At 40.1% G+C, this 19204-nt stretch overlaps 1 protein-coding gene across 1 annotated transcript in view; it reads right to left on the bottom strand.

Moving 5' to 3' along the window:
• Positions 1-19204, bottom strand: part of EGF (epidermal growth factor) — an 80205-nt gene that overhangs the window by 16491 nt on the left and 44510 nt on the right. The window contains exons 12-18 of the mRNA XM_081137420.1: positions 16457-16561; positions 14562-14785; positions 10633-10800; positions 9805-9954; positions 6832-6951; positions 3205-3321; positions 2411-2536 (exon numbers count right to left, since the gene is read on the bottom strand). Of these exons, the coding sequence (XP_080993546.1) occupies positions 2411-2536; positions 3205-3321; positions 6832-6951; positions 9805-9954; positions 10633-10800; positions 14562-14785; positions 16457-16561 (1010 nt within the window). The remainder of the gene's footprint in view (positions 1-2410; positions 2537-3204; positions 3322-6831; positions 6952-9804; positions 9955-10632; positions 10801-14561; positions 14786-16456; positions 16562-19204) is intronic.

The following is a 19204-nucleotide window of genomic DNA, read 5'->3' as shown; positions in this document are numbered from 1 at the left end:
AAGAGTGTAAAATTATCTTAATAATTTTTATATTGACTATATAGTGAAATGTTACGATTTTTGATATATTGGAATAAATGAAATATACTTAAAATTAATTTCACCTGTTTCTTTTTACTTTTTCTAATGTGGCTACTGGAAAATTTTAAATTATATATATGACTGACATTATATTTCTATTGACAGCGCTGGTCTAGAGAAGTGAAACCCCAATGACTAACCCTCAGATTCTAGTCTTCTACAAATGGAACCTGACCCACCTGTTATATACTGAATTGTATCCCCCCAAATTCATATGTTGAAAACCTAAACTCTGATGTGACTATATTTGGAGGAAGGGCCTATAAGGAAGGAAGGTTAAATGAGGTGATAAGAATGGGGCTCTGGTCCAATACGATTGGTGTCATTATAAGAAGAGACACCAGCTCTCTCTCTCTCTCTCTCCATGAGCCACAGAGAAAAGGCTCTGTGTCTGTACAGCAAGAAGGCAGCCGTCTGTAAACCAGGGAGAGTCCTCACCGGGAACTGAATAAACCATCTCATCTAACCTCCAGAACTGTGAGAAAATGTCTTGTTTAGACCACCTTACCAGCCTCCGTTTCTGATTCCCCTCACATACAATGGACACGTAGTGCTCAATTAGGCTATTTTCTACCTCTTCACATTTCTGCCTAATAAAAATTTACTCATGTCCCGGGCCCATCCAAAATAATACTTCCTCCATGAAGACTTTCCCAAAACTGCAAACATATTTCTTCCAGTCCTGAACTTCCACTGTAGCTTTTACTTCTCTTATGATGCATACCTTTTTCACACTTATCACAGCTGTATTTCTTTCAGATCACATTGTCCTGGCAAGCAAGGACCGCCTTCATCTTCTTGGTATTCCTCACCGTTCCCAGTGCTGTGCCTTTGCACTAATAGAGGCCAATTTATATAGCACTATATCTATATCTATTGTATATATATGGAGAGAGAGAGAGAGGCTGGGAGGGAAGGAGAGAGAGGGAAAGAAAGAGGGAGGGGGAGAGGCGGGGGCAAGGACAGGAACCAGCTCACAGCTTCTATGGGGCAGGCTGGGCCATGACACCCCATGGCATATTTGCTACTGGAAGGAGGTGGGTTAGCAACAGAGTGAAAATCCAGAGTCTAATGAGGTTAAACATCCAAGAAAGTACGCCTTCCTTTCCCTTCAAAGTAAATTACATATAAAGCCTGTTTGTCTAAATTATCTAAGAGTCTGTTTAATTAGAGCAGTGGCGTTTTCCTGACTGACAGCCAAAAACATGCTTAAAATAGCATTTACAGATGTCTGTGGACTCCACAAAACTCATCTGATAAAGGTCTGATTTAAATCAACCAGATCCAGAAAACTGACTGATGTTTCATCTTTAACCTCAACTTATAGGAGAAAGCAATACCATTTTAGTTGCTTATCAGGGTATCTACCCCTCACTTTGAAAAGATCTTTATGTTTACAGAAGGAAAAGAAAATACTGTACTCGGAGACATTTTAAAGCCCTGTACAACTTCAGGTAACCACTTCGCTGGGCGACAATGGCTTCAGTCAGGTCTTCACTTGTACGGGGATGCTACGCTACTGACACCTGGAATGGGACCAGGCATTCACTAAGAGAGCTCCTGCCCAACAAGCCACACCCAGACCTTGGCAGAGGGTGGTGATTATGAAAGAGGCCTTAATCATTCATTATTTGTATCTAGATGTCAGTGGCTTTAGTCTTTCATCTATTGAACTTATGAAGAGCCACCCTAAGTGCCCTTTCACAGAACCACACCTCCTTTCCTTTACACACACGCACACACACACACACAGAGTAAAACATGGATCAGCTCTGCAGTTCACCACCGTTCACTTGCTAAATTCGGTGACAAAGAGAATGTTGTTCAACTGCCCCCATGATGGCTCAAGGTATGGAGGTTTATTGTTATTTTTTTATAATATTTTTATTGATATTTTTAGGGGGGGAAGGAGAGGGAGAGAGAAAGATAAACATCAATCAGCTGCCTCTTGCATGCCCCCCACCAGGGATCAAGCCCCCAACTCGTGCATGTGCCCCGGTGGGGAATGGAACCAGCAACCCCTCCGTGCATGGGATGACGCCCAACCAACTGAGCCACGCCAGCCAGGGAGCATGGTATGGAGTATTGGTGAGTCACTGGTGTCACTCAAACCCAGAGAAAGGAACTGAAAGGCAGAGGGATAAATTACCCTTGCAGGGTGTTGTCGCTGACTAGTGCGAAAATAGCACATGGGCACAAACTTGACTGTGTACCGAGAACTGAAATATGTCAGTCTTAACATGTATGCGACCCAGTTATATCCTGTCTTTTCTTGGCCCACCACACCCAGAGCATTTCATGATTCTCCCCCCCCCGCGCATGCTCTTACCAAGGCAGTGTGTCCCGTTTCCCCGGTGGCCTTCGGAGCACCGGCAAACATAGCCGCCTTCGGTGTTGACGCACGTGGAGGAGGGGTGCTGGCACGCTGCGCTTCCCATCTCACATTCATCTATGTCTGTGGGCAAATGAGCTAATGAAGCATATAGGCAATCCTGGTATAAATGAGGAAACTGGGAAGGAAAAGTGTAATCTTATAGACGATCATCCAGCTGTTTACAGAGACCGCTTGCAAATGCAATGCGAACCCGCAAGTTCGTGTCTTAATCAATTTTTACAGATTTCTCACCTGCCTAATTAGTGAAGTATGTGTAAATAAATCAGAGTTTCAGACCATAAGGACTGAGATTTTTACAGTAATCACTAACATAATTTTGAGGCTAGCAATATAAAATAGGAGCCTATTCATCACAGTCTATTTATGAAACCAAAACTTATGACCTAAGCTTTTGGAGGAAAAAAGGCTGTGTTTTTATTGAAATTATTGATTTTATAAATTTGACTTGAACTCAAATTAATACTTCTGAAGCTAATTACAAATTCTTTTCCTTAATGTCAACTCCATGTATCATGTCATTTTAACATATACTCAACGTAATATAACAACATATTATATGTTTCACATTTTCTATACATGCCACCCATTATCTTTGTAGCTGATACCTAATAATTTATTTAATCTTGCTGATTTCATGAGCCCTTCTGGAGATTTTGAACCATATGATCTGAGAGAATGTTTCTGGTTCATTACTTTCCACAATTATGTGCATTGGCCTTCACTCTTACCAGAACATACTTTTCCATCCCCAGCAAATCCTCTCAAACACTGGCACGTGGCAACCTCTCCCTCTGAAATGCATTGGGAGTGTGGTCCACATCCCACGGGACCACAGTCGTCTTCATCTGCAAACAGCAAGAACCCCATCAGATTAACTCCAGACCTCAGAGGAAAAAAATGGGCTTTAATGTTCTGGGTTCTACAAAATATTCCAGAGAATCCTTTTTCAAGTTCTGGGACAGGTTAACCTCCAAATAGAAACACTGTTGACCTGGAAGCTATATCCATAGTAAAGGGCCCACAAGCCATCTGTTTCCATTTACATGCTCTCAACAAATCTTTAGTCTTAAAGAACTGGTGTTCAAACAGCCCTGCGTGAACTTATTTACAATTTTTAAAAGCATTTAAAATCTGAATTATTAAATTGCTAGGAGTGAATGGACTCAAATTGCAAACGGTTTATTGCTTATTTGAGAATTCCCAGCCATTATGACACACGCAAAGGGTCAATATGTTCTTATTCCTCAAAGACACCCGGAGTAATATATAGCAAGTAGCTATGTGTACTAACATGGCAAAGATTCAATCGTAAAGATTTACTGTCAATTTACTAAAATTGGTGTTTCATATATAATAGAATATGTATGTCACAATGTATGTTTATTATCAAGATTTATGCAGTGACTTGCAAACCTCAAGGCACTTTTACAAAGTCATGAACCATATAAACGAAATGCTGTAAATGGATCATTTCATTTCATACTCCATTGAAATGCAGATGCCCCAGGGGACAGAGTTGCAGGCTGAGCCATAAACATGAGCAAGTTTCCCCCCTCCCCCTTCACTTATGTATATAATCATCCTCCCTTTTGGGGTTGGAGGGGGATCTGACATACCACAGTAGGATATAAGCTGTCATCTGTCTATTCACTAGTAAGTTTGCTCATCTGAGTATAGAAGAGGTCAAACTTGCCCATAAATTTAAAGAAAGTTAAATGATCAAAGTAGGATCTGATGCCATGTGAACGCAGATGTTGGGTAATTGCGTTTGATTTGCTTAGTTATTTGAGTAAGATTTCTCCTGTGGGAAAACATGCCTTTCAGGCCTGTTGGTAATGTGTCACTCGTGACTCTTAAAGATGGATCACTTCAGACTCAGTCAATTACCCATTTGATTCGGCATTTATTGGAGAACTAGCTTCCAAATCACAAGGCTGTTCAGTGTGGTGGACAGTATCCAATTACTCAAGACATTTTAAATCCCTTGCACCCATTATCTTAAATTAGAATCTGATTCAGGGTTTCTTTGGTAACTTGCAAACCCTAAGGCTGCTTTGCAACCGATATGCAGTTGTTTGGAGGAATGGGCTATCGCCAAAGTTCTTTCTGCCATAGGCTAGCCCTGGAAAGAAGGAATGCCTGGGCTTCACGCTCCTCTAAAACACAGGCGACAGTTTCTGTTCAGTCTGCTTCACACAACTGTTGTAAGAACTTGAATTAAAAAGTGATTTTTAAAACTCCTTTGAAAATTAGGGAATATTATGCATATCTAAATAAAGATGATAAGCAAGAATGCTGTGACAGCCTGAGTCAGAATGTGTCTTATCATACAAGAGAAGATTCTGGGGTCTGTTGCTAAAATTAACAGTAACATTTAAAAGTACCTCATATGTGCCAGATCCTAACGAGGGTCAAAAATACAGTGGTTGAGAATACAGACGAGGGCTCTGCTTTCTTGTGTAATTAATGATTGAAGTGCAGGTATGGTAAGCACTACTCATGAAACAGTGCCCAGTTCTAAGAGAACTGAAGTGGCTCTCACCTCACCAGATCAGGAGACTAGAAAAGGCTTTCTGAGCAAGAGCATATAGAGCTGAAGGATCTGCAGGACTTGGAGGGGTTCGAAAGAGCACTGTGGGCCAAGAACACGGCACCTGCATGGTACAGGTAAGGCCAGGGTAACCGAAGCAGGCCACAGAAAACTGAAGACAGAGGGCACACATTTTGGTTGATGAAGCGTGTCAGGGTTAGCTCATCTAGGGCCCAGCAGGCCACATTAAGAATTTCACACTTTATTCATGAATTTAGAATAATTCTTGATTTTAGTATATTTGACAATGAAACTTTTTATGATCGAATCTCTTAGACATGGTGTCCGCAGATCTACTCACGACATATCAGTCTGTGTGTCATTGGGGAATAAGAATATATTGACCTAAAATCCAATATAGAGTTTTCAAACTCTTTTTAGTATAGACATTTTGTTGAAATGAGATCTCACTCATAAATAAGACCCCTTAGCTTCACACAGGTAGAACACAACCCAGGTATGAAAAGATTAGGCCATTTTCACCAGGACAATCAATTCCATCTATTCTTCATGAAGCAGAGCATAATCTCCAGGTATGGAGCCTCCGACAGAAGCATGCCAAATCTCTGGCCATTTGCCACCCATGTGCCTAATTTACTATCTGTCACTCACCTTGGTCTTCGAGTCCCCCAAACATTAATCTTCCAAAGTATGCTTTGTGAACCTCCAGGGATTCCTAGTGACTTTGAAAGTTTCTCTATACTGCTAATATTTATATTGTTTTATTTCATCATATTGTTTGTCTCCACCTCAGACCATGACCTTGGAGACTGGGACTATGTTTAGCTCATGATGGCATCCCCAGCACTTAGCATGGTGTGTGGCAAATAAACAGTTGTTAAATGAACGATATTCCTAATGTAACAGTGTTTACCTGCACTTCTTTTGTTGACGTGAATTAATTACTTGGTTATAATTTTTAAAACTCTTCGGTCAAGTCACTAACTTCATATATTTTAGTCTGTTTTCAAATCTGTAAAATGATGTGCTGTGTTAAGAATCAAAGTCCTGGTAAACTCAAAAGCTCCATATAAGTTATTGCTACTAAGAATATCCACCTCTTTGTATTTTATCAAAAATCACACTGGTAAGTTCTTATGAGGAGGGGTAAGAGGTCCCAGGGACACGTACATTGACAAAGTAGTCTGCAGATCACAGAAGTTGGAGGAGCACTTAGTTAAGGGTATGTAATGTCCTACTGTGGAGTTTCCAATTTATTTTTAGTCACAGACACTTTGTTAAAATCTTACTCAGCTGTACTGATTGAAGGGCAGAGACCTAGAGTGAGATGGGGTGGGGTTTGCAGAAGACCTAAGGCCAAGCTAAAGCCAATTGGAAAACCACTGGCCTCATGAGTGAATATAGAATATAAAAGAATTAGGTTCTCTAAAGTTGTTAATACTGAACAGATAACTTAGCAAACAATCTATATTTTCTTACCAATCACAATCTACTTTCACATTAATGGAAGTACACTCAAATCTGTTCTGTCTCATTTTTCACCTTTGCTCCAAAGTTAAATTTCTTCTCAAAAGGTTCAGTCCAAAGAGTCTCAGTGAGTAAAGTTCTCGTCCATCTAATGTGAGGGCATCTTCCTCAGGTGCACGGTTCAGAAGAAAAGGACCGGAGTTGGGGTCCAAAGTTTGGCTTCCCTGGCTATATGCAGGTTTAGCCACCATTAAGTTGGAGAGGTAATTCAGAATTTCTAACTGGGAAGATGGAAAGTGCTGGGACCAAAGCTGTGCTGGACAGCCATCATTCATACCTGAGGCCATGATCTCGGCCACGAGCACAGGCTGAGATTCTGTGATGTCATCTCCAAACCCCTGGCTGCTGGGGGCGGCGTCCGAAGGCATCACTTCATTACTTAGATCTGCTTCGCTACCTATTGAAGGGCAACAGATGTGATTAATTTCTCTTTTATGATTCAAGAAAAGTTTTATGTAATTTATGTTTATGGCTCTTTGTTTGCTGTGAATTCAGACTCATTCTTACAGTAAGAGCATTCAAGGAAACTGTCAGGGTCTTGGTGACTTAGAAAACCTCACCCACGACACCCCACCATCCCAGCTGTCCTCCGTGCAACTGATGGTTGGGGGAAGGGAGCCAGTGAGGAAGAAAGGCAGGACATTTTTAGGTACTGGCAAAAAAACAATAAGAGTGAAATACCACAATCCTTACAAATATACTCAGCTCATAACCACAGGCTGCCATTGCGAGGGAAAATTAGTGAGATGATCTCAACCAGATTTCCATGCACACTCCTCCTTTAGGCTGTATTCAACACTTATTTTAGCCTGATTTACTTGTATTTAGAAATGTAGAGGGCCATAAACACGCCATAATTTAATATAAGTGTGGGACCTATGTAACCTCCCAGACATGGAAGAAATGGATCCCCTAAAACACCAAATGCGTTCTCTGAGTATGGTGCATGGGTCCCTAGGGTTCCATTGCCTGGAGTCCATAAGTTCAAACTATTTTTATAAAAGGCAAATAACTCCTACGTTATCTATCTTTTCTCACTGCGTCTACGTTGATACTAATGGGCAAAAGCAATGATGGGTGGAACTGCAGTGCCTGAGCATGAATCAAGGCCATGGCACCTATAAACTCTACTAGTAGTCATGTTCTTCACTCACATATACTCACACACACACACACTCTCACACACATCCTCACTGACACACACACACACTCACACATTCACACTCACACACACACACTCATACACTCACACGCACATACATACATACACACAAATGCACACACACACGCACACTCCACTTTCACTTAAGAAGATCAGTGATGAAGAGTAAGAATTATTTTTTAAAATCTCAATTATGTAACATTTGGCTCTTTAATATTCTGTATAATAAAATAGGAAATACACATAAAACACTGTTATCTGTGAAAGTACTGAATTATGATGGCTGTCTGAAGGAAAATCACTTGTATGCTCTTTGAGTTGCAAGTTGAAACTAGCCTCTTTTTTTCACTGAACATGATCTTTACTTGAAAGAATGACTGAAACACTATGTTATTAACACTTAGGGATTTGGCAAGCATATTTTTAAAAATGAATGAAGTGAGCCTGTCACTTCAAGGAAAACAACTCACAGTATTTGTTGCCAATAATAAAATTTGAGCTTTCAAGTGAAAAGTAGAATTCTGGAAAATGTCTTCTACTACCACGAGCTTGACAAAATCCTAATACTCGAAGACTTTTCTGATGAGTTTGATGATAATATTAATCAATGTGATTTTTGTGTATTAATGTGACAGTCGGAAGATCTGCATAATTTAACTGAATTTTCAAACAACCAAAACATGATGCTAACAAATCATGCAAGATAAAAGAGCCACTCAAAGGACAAAGTAGATCACTGGATGTGGCAGAAGACAAAATAGTTTATTGATATGGCTTCAGGTTCCACATTGCAACTAAGCTCTCAGAAACTACCAACTGTATAGATCTGACATAGTAGCAAATAAAAAATACAAAAAAGGGCATCTAAAAAAGCTATTAACTATTCCTCCCTTTTCTAACTCTGTGTCTCTGTGCTGCCAAATTTTCTTCATAGGCTTCAACCAAAATAACACAGCAATAGAGTTAACCTACAAGCAGATACAAGAATCCAGCTGTCCTCTACTAAGCCAGACATTAAAGATATAAAGGAAAATCAATGTCATTCTTCTTACTATATATTTTTATTTGGGAAAATATAATTATTCCATTTATTTCCATAAAAATATGTTATGTTCATATATAATGAAGTATAATTTTAATAGGTATTTTTAGAATTTTTTAGTTTTATTTCTAATATAAATATTGATAGATATAGCTTACATAAACTAGAACTCTTTGAGGTTCTTAATCATTTTTAAGAGTGTAAAGGGAACCTGAAACCAAAAAGGCTGAGAGCGTTTGTCCTAAGGCAACAATGCACAGAAAGTTCTGAAAATCCAAAATATCTAATTTCGGTCCATGGATAGACTGACTGATCCATCTACTTGCTATCAATCCATCACCTAACTTACATGATGCCTATCAGATGAATATAAATTTAAAAAAACATTTTAAATAAAATTTAAATTTTCTTTGGTACAAAGATATCAAAAGACGAATCCAAATATGCCATATTGTTTAGATGCACATTCAAGAGAAGCAAGTCAGGGCTACCGGCTTACATCACATTGGACCCACTCTTCCTTCCTCTTCAGTCAGAGTTAGTTTTTAAAAACATGATCACAGCCTTCCCAGGTTGGGTTCCTCATACCTGTTTGATATCCTGAAGTTACTTATTAGAAAGGACTTTGCCTTCTAAACTAAGACCAGTCACACGGCGAGGGCGCTGTATATGTCCACCTCCAACATTGAGGCCATAAAGCTTCTAAACAAAATGTCTGTGAACATGACCTGAGATGGTAAAATACTACATTTATTTCTAAGGCTGGGCTACTCCACTGTAAATAGGGGGCTAGAGGATTGGACTTTGAATATTATCTTTTGTTCACTAATTTTACAATGAGAGGAGGTCAACTGAATTTAGTCTTTATAAGAAGCCCAAGCTCATCAGAGGAAGAAAAAAATCCAACACTTTACATCCCTAAAAGCAGAGGTGCTTTTCATTACACAAAATATTTAAAATCAGCAAGAGCATAGGGTTCAATGTAGAACAGAGCTATATTCCTGAGCCAAGGTAAGAGAATTTAGCCATATAATTTATTATATTACCTGCTGAAGTCTGATGACCATTTAGAGCCAGACACATTTTCCCATCTGGGGCTTTCACAAAACCTTCACGACATGAACACTGAGCAGTTCCAAACTTCGCTTTGCAAATATGTTCACAGCCTCCATTTTGATATAAGCAGGGATCTGCTCCTAGAGGGGAAAAGAGATGCATTCGCAGATGGGCTCGGAGATCAAAGGGCTCATTGATACAAATCACAGTGTCCAGCTTGCGGGGAAAAGAAACTCAGTGTGTCTACATGGAGCCTAAATCAAGAGTATTTCAGAAGAGTTCCTGTAAGGAGCCACTAAGATTAGCTCAGAATGTTATTACCTTATGAGTTATTGATTGAGTAGAGCAAGTACTTTTTTCCAAGAAGCTCTTTAGGCCGATGAGATTCCTATTTTCTAACACATGATCTAGTCAAACTGAAAAAGGGCAACTTGGAAAGAAGAATTTCTGTAAGACACTGGCTGCCTTTTCTATTTGCTCGCTCCCTGGCACTCTCAGGGGATGGAGAAAGGCCCCCGGGTAGATAGAAGCTTCCACTGCAGGTGTCTAAATTGTCCCTTCCCCGATCCCATCCTTAGTGCCTTTAACCCAAGAATCATTTAAAAGGACAGATAAGTAAAAGCTATCCAAGAGGGGGGAAAATGAGATTGGAAGAATAAAACCCAAATTCACTACCAGACTTAGTTTAAACAAAGTCCAAATCTCAGGAAATCTACCTAGATTAATGGGACATGGAACATCCCCCCTCCTCCCCTGCCATCAATTAAAATAGTTGCAGATTCCAGCCAAAGAAAGACTGTGTAACATGTCCAGTGTACCTGGTTTTGCCAATGGATGAACTACAACCAGTGATGAGGGCTTCAGCATGCTGCCTCGGAGACGTACCCTATTTTTGCCAGTCCTCTTGTTCACCCTTATTACCGAGGGCACAGTCCAGTCAGAAAACCACACATGATCCTCAAACACAGCCACAGCAAATGGGTGACCTGGAAGCAGTTCCAATCCATTACATATGTCTTGTCTTTGCCATGAATATTTTTTGAAGGGCAAGGCTTGAAACATACACACAATCCCTACATTAAATCAATTCTTTAATAGAACTGCTAAGCAAGGGACGAGTCGCCACCTGCATCAAGAAGAACCCTCGAGAAGGGACAACCTCGTCTTAGAAAGGGGGGCCTTGTGGTACGAAGTCCTAACAAAGCCCATCGTCACCCAGCATTTGGAGAACTGGAGAATGTGGGCTCATTGACATACGGGGTGGGGCAAAAGTAGGTTTGCAGTTGTAAATATGTGAAACCCAGAATCATTCCTGTATTATTATTTATTAATTATTGTTTACTAATTTTCTTATGAACCACTGTAAACCTACTTTTGTCCCACCCTATAATAGCACCCAGAGGCAGGAGGCCAGGTGGGAACATTTGTTTTTTGGTGATTCTGCCACTATTTATAGACTAAACTTGAGTAAGTCATCTTAGCCCTCTTTGCTTTTAATTTCTTGTCTTTTGAATGGCAGTAGTAAGTAGTACACTAATTCACAGGTTGTTGTAAGGGTATTTAAAATTTTAAGGTAACTGAGTAACAGTCTCCTCAAATTTCCATCTCCATCAACGCACTCCCCTGCATTAGACACCCACCTCCCTTCTTGCCTCACTTCTGTCCGATATTAGCCCACTGACCTGCGCTCCTGGTGCCCTCTGTCCAGCCTTCCTAGGCCCTTGTTCAGTCCATTACCCCTCTTGTTTACGTTTTCATTCCCTTCAGTCTACTAGCTTCTTTCTGGTAACTGATGAATATCTTCAGGTCTCTCCCCATCCCCTTGCTCTGCCCGCCTAGCTTCTTTTTGTCTCTTTCCTTCCATTTTTAGCCAAGTTTTTTGGAAGTCACTTATTACCTGCTGCCTCCATTTTCATGGCTATCAACCCCTAGGTGGGCCCTTTTGACCTCAGCTAAACCCAGCTCTCCCTGCCATCGAAATTGCTCTGATAAGATTTTCCAGTATTTAGTAAGCAGGGAAATGTTGTAATAGACCACCCCAAGTAATTAGAGACTAAAGCTAAGGAGGCCCAAGTTTGGAAGCTTTAATCACATCCAGTCACACTCCCCAGGCGGGTCCTTGCAGATGAGTGATGGATTTGGTGGATTAGAATGAATGCCTCCCTCTCCTGGCAGCAAATGCAAATGACTTGTCCTGGTGGCAATGAGTCTCCACCCAGCATTACTGACCAGGGTCATTAAGATTCATTTTACTCTCTAGCCCACTGTCCCAAATTAAAGCCAAAAATGCAGTAAGGGAGTTTTTTATATAGCTGTTGGGTTTTTTATTTGTGTTAAAACAACAACAACCCGTGACACAATATTTATCATCTTAACCAGTGTATAGTTCAGTAGTGTTAAGTGAAGTACATTCACATTGTTGGGCAACCAAATTCCAGAAGCTTTCTACCTTGTAAAACTAAAACTCTATACCTATTAAACAACAACTTCTCGTTTCTCCCTCCCACTAGTCCCTGACAAAGAGCATTCTACTTTCTGTTTCTATGAACTTGACTAGTCTAGATATCTCAAATAAGTGGAATCATACAATATTTATCTTTTGAGACTGGCTTATTGCACTTAGCATAATATCCTTTGGGTTCATCCATGCTGTAGTACTATGTGTCAGAATTAGCTACAATTTTTCAACAAATACCCTATACCAGACATAATACTTTTTAATTTTTGGTTATGGAAGACCCAAGATTGCATTTAAAATTAAGAATAAATTCCTTCAATCTTTACATTAAAAATTCAGTGTGGTGTTAGCCAGAGGGAAGGTGTGGGTAGTTGGAGGTGGGCAAAGGGGAGGAATGGCGATGGGAAGAGACTTTGCTTGTGGCGATGGACACACGGCGCAGTGTGCAGATGATGTTTTGTTGAGTTGTACACTTGAAACCTGTATGGTTTTGCCACCCAATGTCACCCCATTAAATTCAATTTTTAAAAAAAATCTTAAACTGGCAGTTGAGAAGCCATGAATTACATACCTGTAGATGGCACTGTAGTGATGGGAATAGTTATTTAGACATTTTAATTTCCAATTTTTTGAAAATAGCTTTTAATAGGAAGTTGCATTAGTCACAGATTAGAGTAACAATGCAAATTATTTTTAAAAATACCTGCTATGATTTTTGGTTTAGAATGCTGTGTCTTTATAGTTTGGTTCAAAATTTTCAAATCCCTTAGTACCTTCATATATCAAAGCTATAATTTAACATTCATTTGAGAGATTTTTTTTAAAATAATATATTTCTCTGCCACTAGACCCCATGACTTCACAGGAACAATATTTGTTTAACTCTCCACTGTTTATCTGCTTCTTATAATGATTCAATAAAAATCTATTAAGTGCACGGATGAATAATCTATAATTGTACACCAGCTTATCATTTATTGTGAAGCCTCTCTTTATTTTTAAAAAAAACTTAGAAGTATGTAAAATTTTCGGTTGTATGTATCTTGATCTATTTAATAGAAGTCCAGAAATTCATTACCTCTAAAACCAAAGAGAATGGGCAAAATAAATATCCTTTACAGATTATTAGTTTGTTAGTTTCTTCCTAAAAAAAGAAACCATGCATTTTCATCTTCCCAGCCAACCAGTTTGTAAATCTCCAAAGCATCTTTATCATCTCACAGTGATTTTTTTACTACTCTACTCCTCCGTTTTACTGTTAAATGGCAATATTCTAGCTTAGGCCTTCATTAGCTGTTGGCAGGGCAACTTTTTAGTTTCTTGACTGATTTTCTTCCTCCAAATTTTCAATCCAACCCTTACACTGTTACCTAAGTGGTTATCCTGAAATACCAATCTTATATATATTTCCTGCTCAAGAACATGCAATGGCCCTGGCCAATGTGGTTCAGTTGGTTGGGCACTGTCCTGTGCACAGAAAGGTTGCCAGTTCCATTCCCAGTGGGCGCGATCCCTGGTAGGGGGCATGCAGAAGGCAGCCAGTCAATGTTTTTCTCTCTCCCTCTCCCTTCCTCTCTCTTAAGGAAAAAAAAAAAAAAAAAAAGAACATGCAATGGCTCCCTAGTACATTCAGAATTAAGTTAATCAACATATCTTGGCAATACTGACATACAAATATCAATTTTTGCAGCCTTATTTCAAATGATAAAGTTTTATCACCATGTATTTGCCGCATGGCCTGCTTCAAGTGCTGTCTTTGCAGATTCCCTGAGTCAAAATGAATCTCATAGCCATTTGTACGTCTCCTTTAACAGTTACCATAACTATAGTGTTTTAAAGGTATTTAAGAAAATACATGCTAACCCATGTAAAATCTGAAACCATAATAGGGGGGGAATGATATTAATCTTTGCACATGTTATCAATAGATATTCATTAACTCCGGAAGTAATATTATCACTTGTAAAAATGACATTTTCTAAAATATAAGAATTGATAACAGCTGAGCAAGTAAGAAGTTTTAAATTTTTTAATATTTCCATTCTGATTTTTCAAGATCTTAGTAAAGAGAAATGATTACACATCACTATTTTTTATCCAATTTTCCAATGTTCAGATAATCCTTGGAGCTCATAAATTCCCTGAGAAGTCTGTCAGTCTGTCTATTCCTGTCTCATCATATGTTTAAGAATGTGTGTGCGCACTCACATGTGTGTGTAAACATATTTTGTATTTAACACTCATCAACTCTCAGTCAAGATGAAGAAATCACCCATCCCAAAGCCTCACCTACATCGTTCTGGGCAAGTCTTTGGCGTTCTGAACCATCCAGATTGGCCATTTCAATCACAGACTGCTTGGCATCGCACCAGTACAACTTGTCAGTTAAGAAATCAATCGTTATTCCACTGGGCCAGACCAGCTCGGAGCTGGCGATAAGCAGCCGGCCAGCTCCTTGAAGGGAAGAACTTTCAATTCGTGGGTTAATCCCCATATCGGTCCAGAATAATCTCCTTTAATCAAGAAAGCATACAACAAGTAAAATGTGCACAAAATATTCTCTCATTCCTTCATCACTGGGAACATCAATGTAAATCACTTTAGGATAAACTAAGGAATGTAGATGAAGGAAGTATAGCACTATGTTGAATGAATAAATTTTCAAAAGCAAAAACTTATCTTTTCTATGTAGGGCATGTTGGACAGGAAATGCTGAATTAAGGCTCAGGTCATTAGGTAAAAAAAGGAATTATTAGTTTAAAAAATTGCAGAATATTACTAATTGAAAGTGTGTTCAAGTGCATATTCTTAAATTAGCATTTCACGCTACAAAAGGCAATGAAATCTTGCCAGCTTGCCCTTCTGCTATGCATATGTAAACTCGCCGTATATGTAAAATTACAGCGTGAAGACAGGAGCATATTTATCAATGATCTAGTTTTATACAGTGTACTCAGTTAACCCGGTTAATTTGAAGTTCTGTATATCACATTCTATAACTGTGCTGAGGGACATTTCTTCAGGTCAGTATCTTTTCTCCGGCCTGTTTAGAGATGATTACAGTCTCACTCTTTTAATCATGTGACTGGCTCCAAATCAATGATCTGTTCCTACCAATATTCTATTCCCCATAGATCATCATAAATAAAAGCTCCTTTTTATCCTTTTTTTGTTGTTGTTGGTTTTGGTTTTTTAAGTTTTTTTTTTAAATTTATTTTTATTGTCGAAAGTATTACAGATCTCCTCCTTCCCCCCCCCATTGGTACCCTCCACCCCACATCTGCCCTGCCTCCCCTACGCCACACTATTGTGTGTGTCCATGGGTTATGTATATGTGCCTATAAGTTCTTTGATTAATATCTCCCCACCCACCTTCTGCCCCCTGCCCTCACCTTCCCCCTGAGATCCTCAGTCTGTTCCATGCTTCTATGTCTCTGGATCTATTTTGTTACTCAGCCTATTTTGTGTATTAGATTCCACATATGAGTGAGATCATGTAAAACTGAATCAGGAAGAATCAGAAAGCCTGAATAGGCCAATAACAACCAATGAAATCAAAGCAGTAATAAAAAAACCTCCCAGCAAACAAAAGCCCTGGTCTGGATGGTCTCACAGGTATCCTTGTTTTTAAAATCCAGGAAGGAATTGGTGATTCTCTCTGAACCTAAAAGAACATTTGTCACTAATTCATAATTATCAACATAGAATCTTCTAACCTTTCATGATTTCTATTTCCTCTTGTCTAAACCTAGAAATGACCTATCATTTGAACTCATCTTATGATTTTTCTAAATAAAGTTAATAAGTCATTCATTCTAAATATCATCCTCTGCTCAAGAAAGCAATAATGTAACTTTTTAAAGGAGGCAGTTTAATGGGCTTATGTCTAACTGATTAATGAATTATAGCCCATTTCTTTTCAGAAAGAAATTGAATTTGATTACAATTTGATTAAAATTAAGGGGTATCTAAACAATAAAATGTTTATATATAAATAGAGAATGAAAAGAGATTTTAAAATGAGGCTATCATAGTACCCACGTCATTTCTGAAGACTGGACAAACCTAGTGGATTTTCTTGGTTTCCGATCCCACTAACCCCCTGAGGCTTGAAGGCAGATTCTGGACATTAGCATTTCAAACATGACTCTGCAGAAAGGCACCTGAATTTCACAAGTACCTACTTGGCCATTGGATGAACAGCAATTCCTCGTGGCTGAGAGATGTCCTCCTTAATGATTATTTCACGATGTTTTCCACTTAAGTCACTGACTTCAATAACAGATTTCCTAAAAAAGTATGTCACATAAAGGGGCTTGTTACATTAACTTTACTTTTTAAACAAAAATACTCCTTTTCCTGTTGCTTACTGAATGCACAGACAAGCATTCTAAACTACCCCCATTGGCCCTGGCGGAGTTTCTCAGTGGTTAGAGCGTAGGCCAGAGGACTGAAGGGTCCGGAGTTCAAGTCCGGCCAAGAGCACGTACCTCGGTTGCAGGCTCCATCCCCGGCCCTGGTCAGGACTCATGTGGGAGGCAACCAATCGATGTGTCTCTTTCACATCGACATTTCCCTCTCTTTCTCCCTCCCTCCCATCTTATCTGAAAACAGTGGGGAAAAAAATACCCTTGGGTGACGATTAAAATATTATAATAATAAATAAAATAAACTACCCCCCTTGTGTGTGTGCATGCACACACTCACACACAAATCAGGACCAAGTGCCCATGAATTCAAATTTTTTACAAATAGTCTTTTCATTAGCATGACAATATTTACCCCAAGCAATTAAAATACACAGTGAAAGGGTAAGGTAGCAGGGAATTGTGTCAGTGGCCTGGCAGAGACAAAGCCAGGAGTGTAAATCCCACCATCCCTTTCTCTTCATAACCGCTCATCGCCTCTGGAACCAGTGGAAGCCACCGGTGAGGGGGGGTCAGCCTTGTGGTCACAGATCCTGGGAAGGAGGGAGAGGAGACCTCACAGGGCCCAGAGACAGCCAGCACCAAGACAGTAAGGGAGATTTATGCTTTCATTTTCTTCCACATGATACTTAGACAAACGAGAGTACTGAACTATTATTATTTGCTAAAGTTTACATTTAAAAAAATAGCCCTCTGGCAGAAGAGAAAACTTTTGTTTCTTAATGTTTCCGTTTATTTGTCAAACACACCTTTGCTACCAAACAAATGCTGTATTTACTGAGCAAGCACCTACTGTATATGTCAGGAATTGGCCTAGGCATTGGAGACACGATCGCCTGTCTCTGTCCTTATGGACCTTATAGCTCTGCAGGGGAGCCAGGACAGAGAGGGAGAGGGAAGGTGAGAGGACAGGGAAAGAGCCCCCTAGGCAGAGACATCCGCGAGTGCCACGTCTGGGAGGCCTAACGAGTGCGCAACAGTCATAACGCTGTGGCTCTAGCACAATGCTGTGGAGAGGTCAAGGCGGGCAAGCGATGACGGGGACTGAGTTACGGCCGGGGCTGTAGGGTGGAGGAAACTAGATGGAATCAAATGCTAAAATCGATTCTGAAAAGCCCCACGCCATCACTGGCCTGTGAGGTAACCTGGGCTTCTGAGCAGCTTCTGGAGTGGACAGGACCACAGGCAGAGGGGGGAGAGGAGCACCCCTTCCCACCATGGGCCGCCTGTCCTCCCTGTCTCCAACTGAAACTAGGGAGTGTAACTATCCTTAACACCTTCAACAAGCATCTGGTAAGGGCCTACCGCCTTGTTCTTGTGTGCTGCCTGCTGGCCCCGTTTCCCTTGATGCAAATTAGAAAGTATAATGATCTTGAATTCATTCAGCAAACATCTGGGAAGGGTTTACCCCCTTGTTCTTGTAGGCAGTGTCTCCATGAGACAGGCCTGCCCAGAAACACAAGGCAGGACCATTCTCTCCTCCTGATTCCACAGAACGCTCAGGAGATCTTCTGCAGGTGGTTTGTTAGAGTGCTCTTTCAAGCCGCTGGGTGGAAAAGGGGCTTTATAAATCCCTCCTCACAGGCTATATGCAGGAGGGAGGTAAAGGTCAAATTGGCTCAGGGCCTGTGCTGGGTCAAATATGCTTTACAAACTTCCAACTCAGGGCAATGGATAATTTTAAACCATATATACTCCAGTGCCACTTTCAAAACATAATTCTATTCCCAGATGAAGTGGTCGTCAGAAGGGTACTGCTGGGTGGAAGGTATTTTTGAACTCAATGTGTTCAAGTCATTCAGCCACACTGCCACTGTGCCTGTTCCCTGACCAGGAGGGAAGGAATCCTAAAGACACTTGCTGGTGACTGTCAGTTCTGCTCTCACTGTTGCATCATCTCTAGATTCGTACTGTTTTGAACAGGAGAGAGGTGATGAGATTGAGAGCAACATAAACTCTTGTTCTGGAGCTGTCTCGGGCAGGATTGCTGGAATTTACTCTCAAAGCTCCCTGAGGGGTTAACTTGATAATATGCTTCTCTTTGAATCCACCGAAAGCAAATCTCCAACTCCAGTGTCAGTAATGAGAAAGCTGAGACGAGCGTGGACACTGGGCTCAGCTGAGTTCAAGCATAACCATTACTCTATGGAACATCTTTCTCTTTATATCCAGTACCCAACCAGTCCTATTGTCACTGGGTTCCTCTAGGACCCACACTCCTTCCAGGGCAAAAGTTGTTCAGCCAGAACCCTAGAAAAGTGATTTTTTAATTTTTTTTTTAATTTTACCTCATGGTAGTTTTTATCTCAAAAGAATGAGCAAAGAGATATATATTTTCACTCTCTTGGTTCTTTTTTACTGGACAATTGACTTTAGGAATCAGGATTCCTTAGTACTAAATAATAGCATCGCCGGTGAAATTATCAATTAGCTTCCTTCCTACTGTTAGATGTTAATTTGAATCTGTCTTTTCCTACGCCAATATAAACTAGAAGCACCCACTCT

Source organism: Miniopterus schreibersii (assembly GCF_964146895.1).
Source record: "Miniopterus schreibersii genome assembly, chromosome: 1".
NCBI lineage: Eukaryota > Metazoa > Chordata > Mammalia > Chiroptera > Miniopteridae > Miniopterus > Miniopterus schreibersii.
Note: the sequence above shows the minus strand (reverse complement) of the source record. Positions and strands in the feature narration are given on the sequence as shown.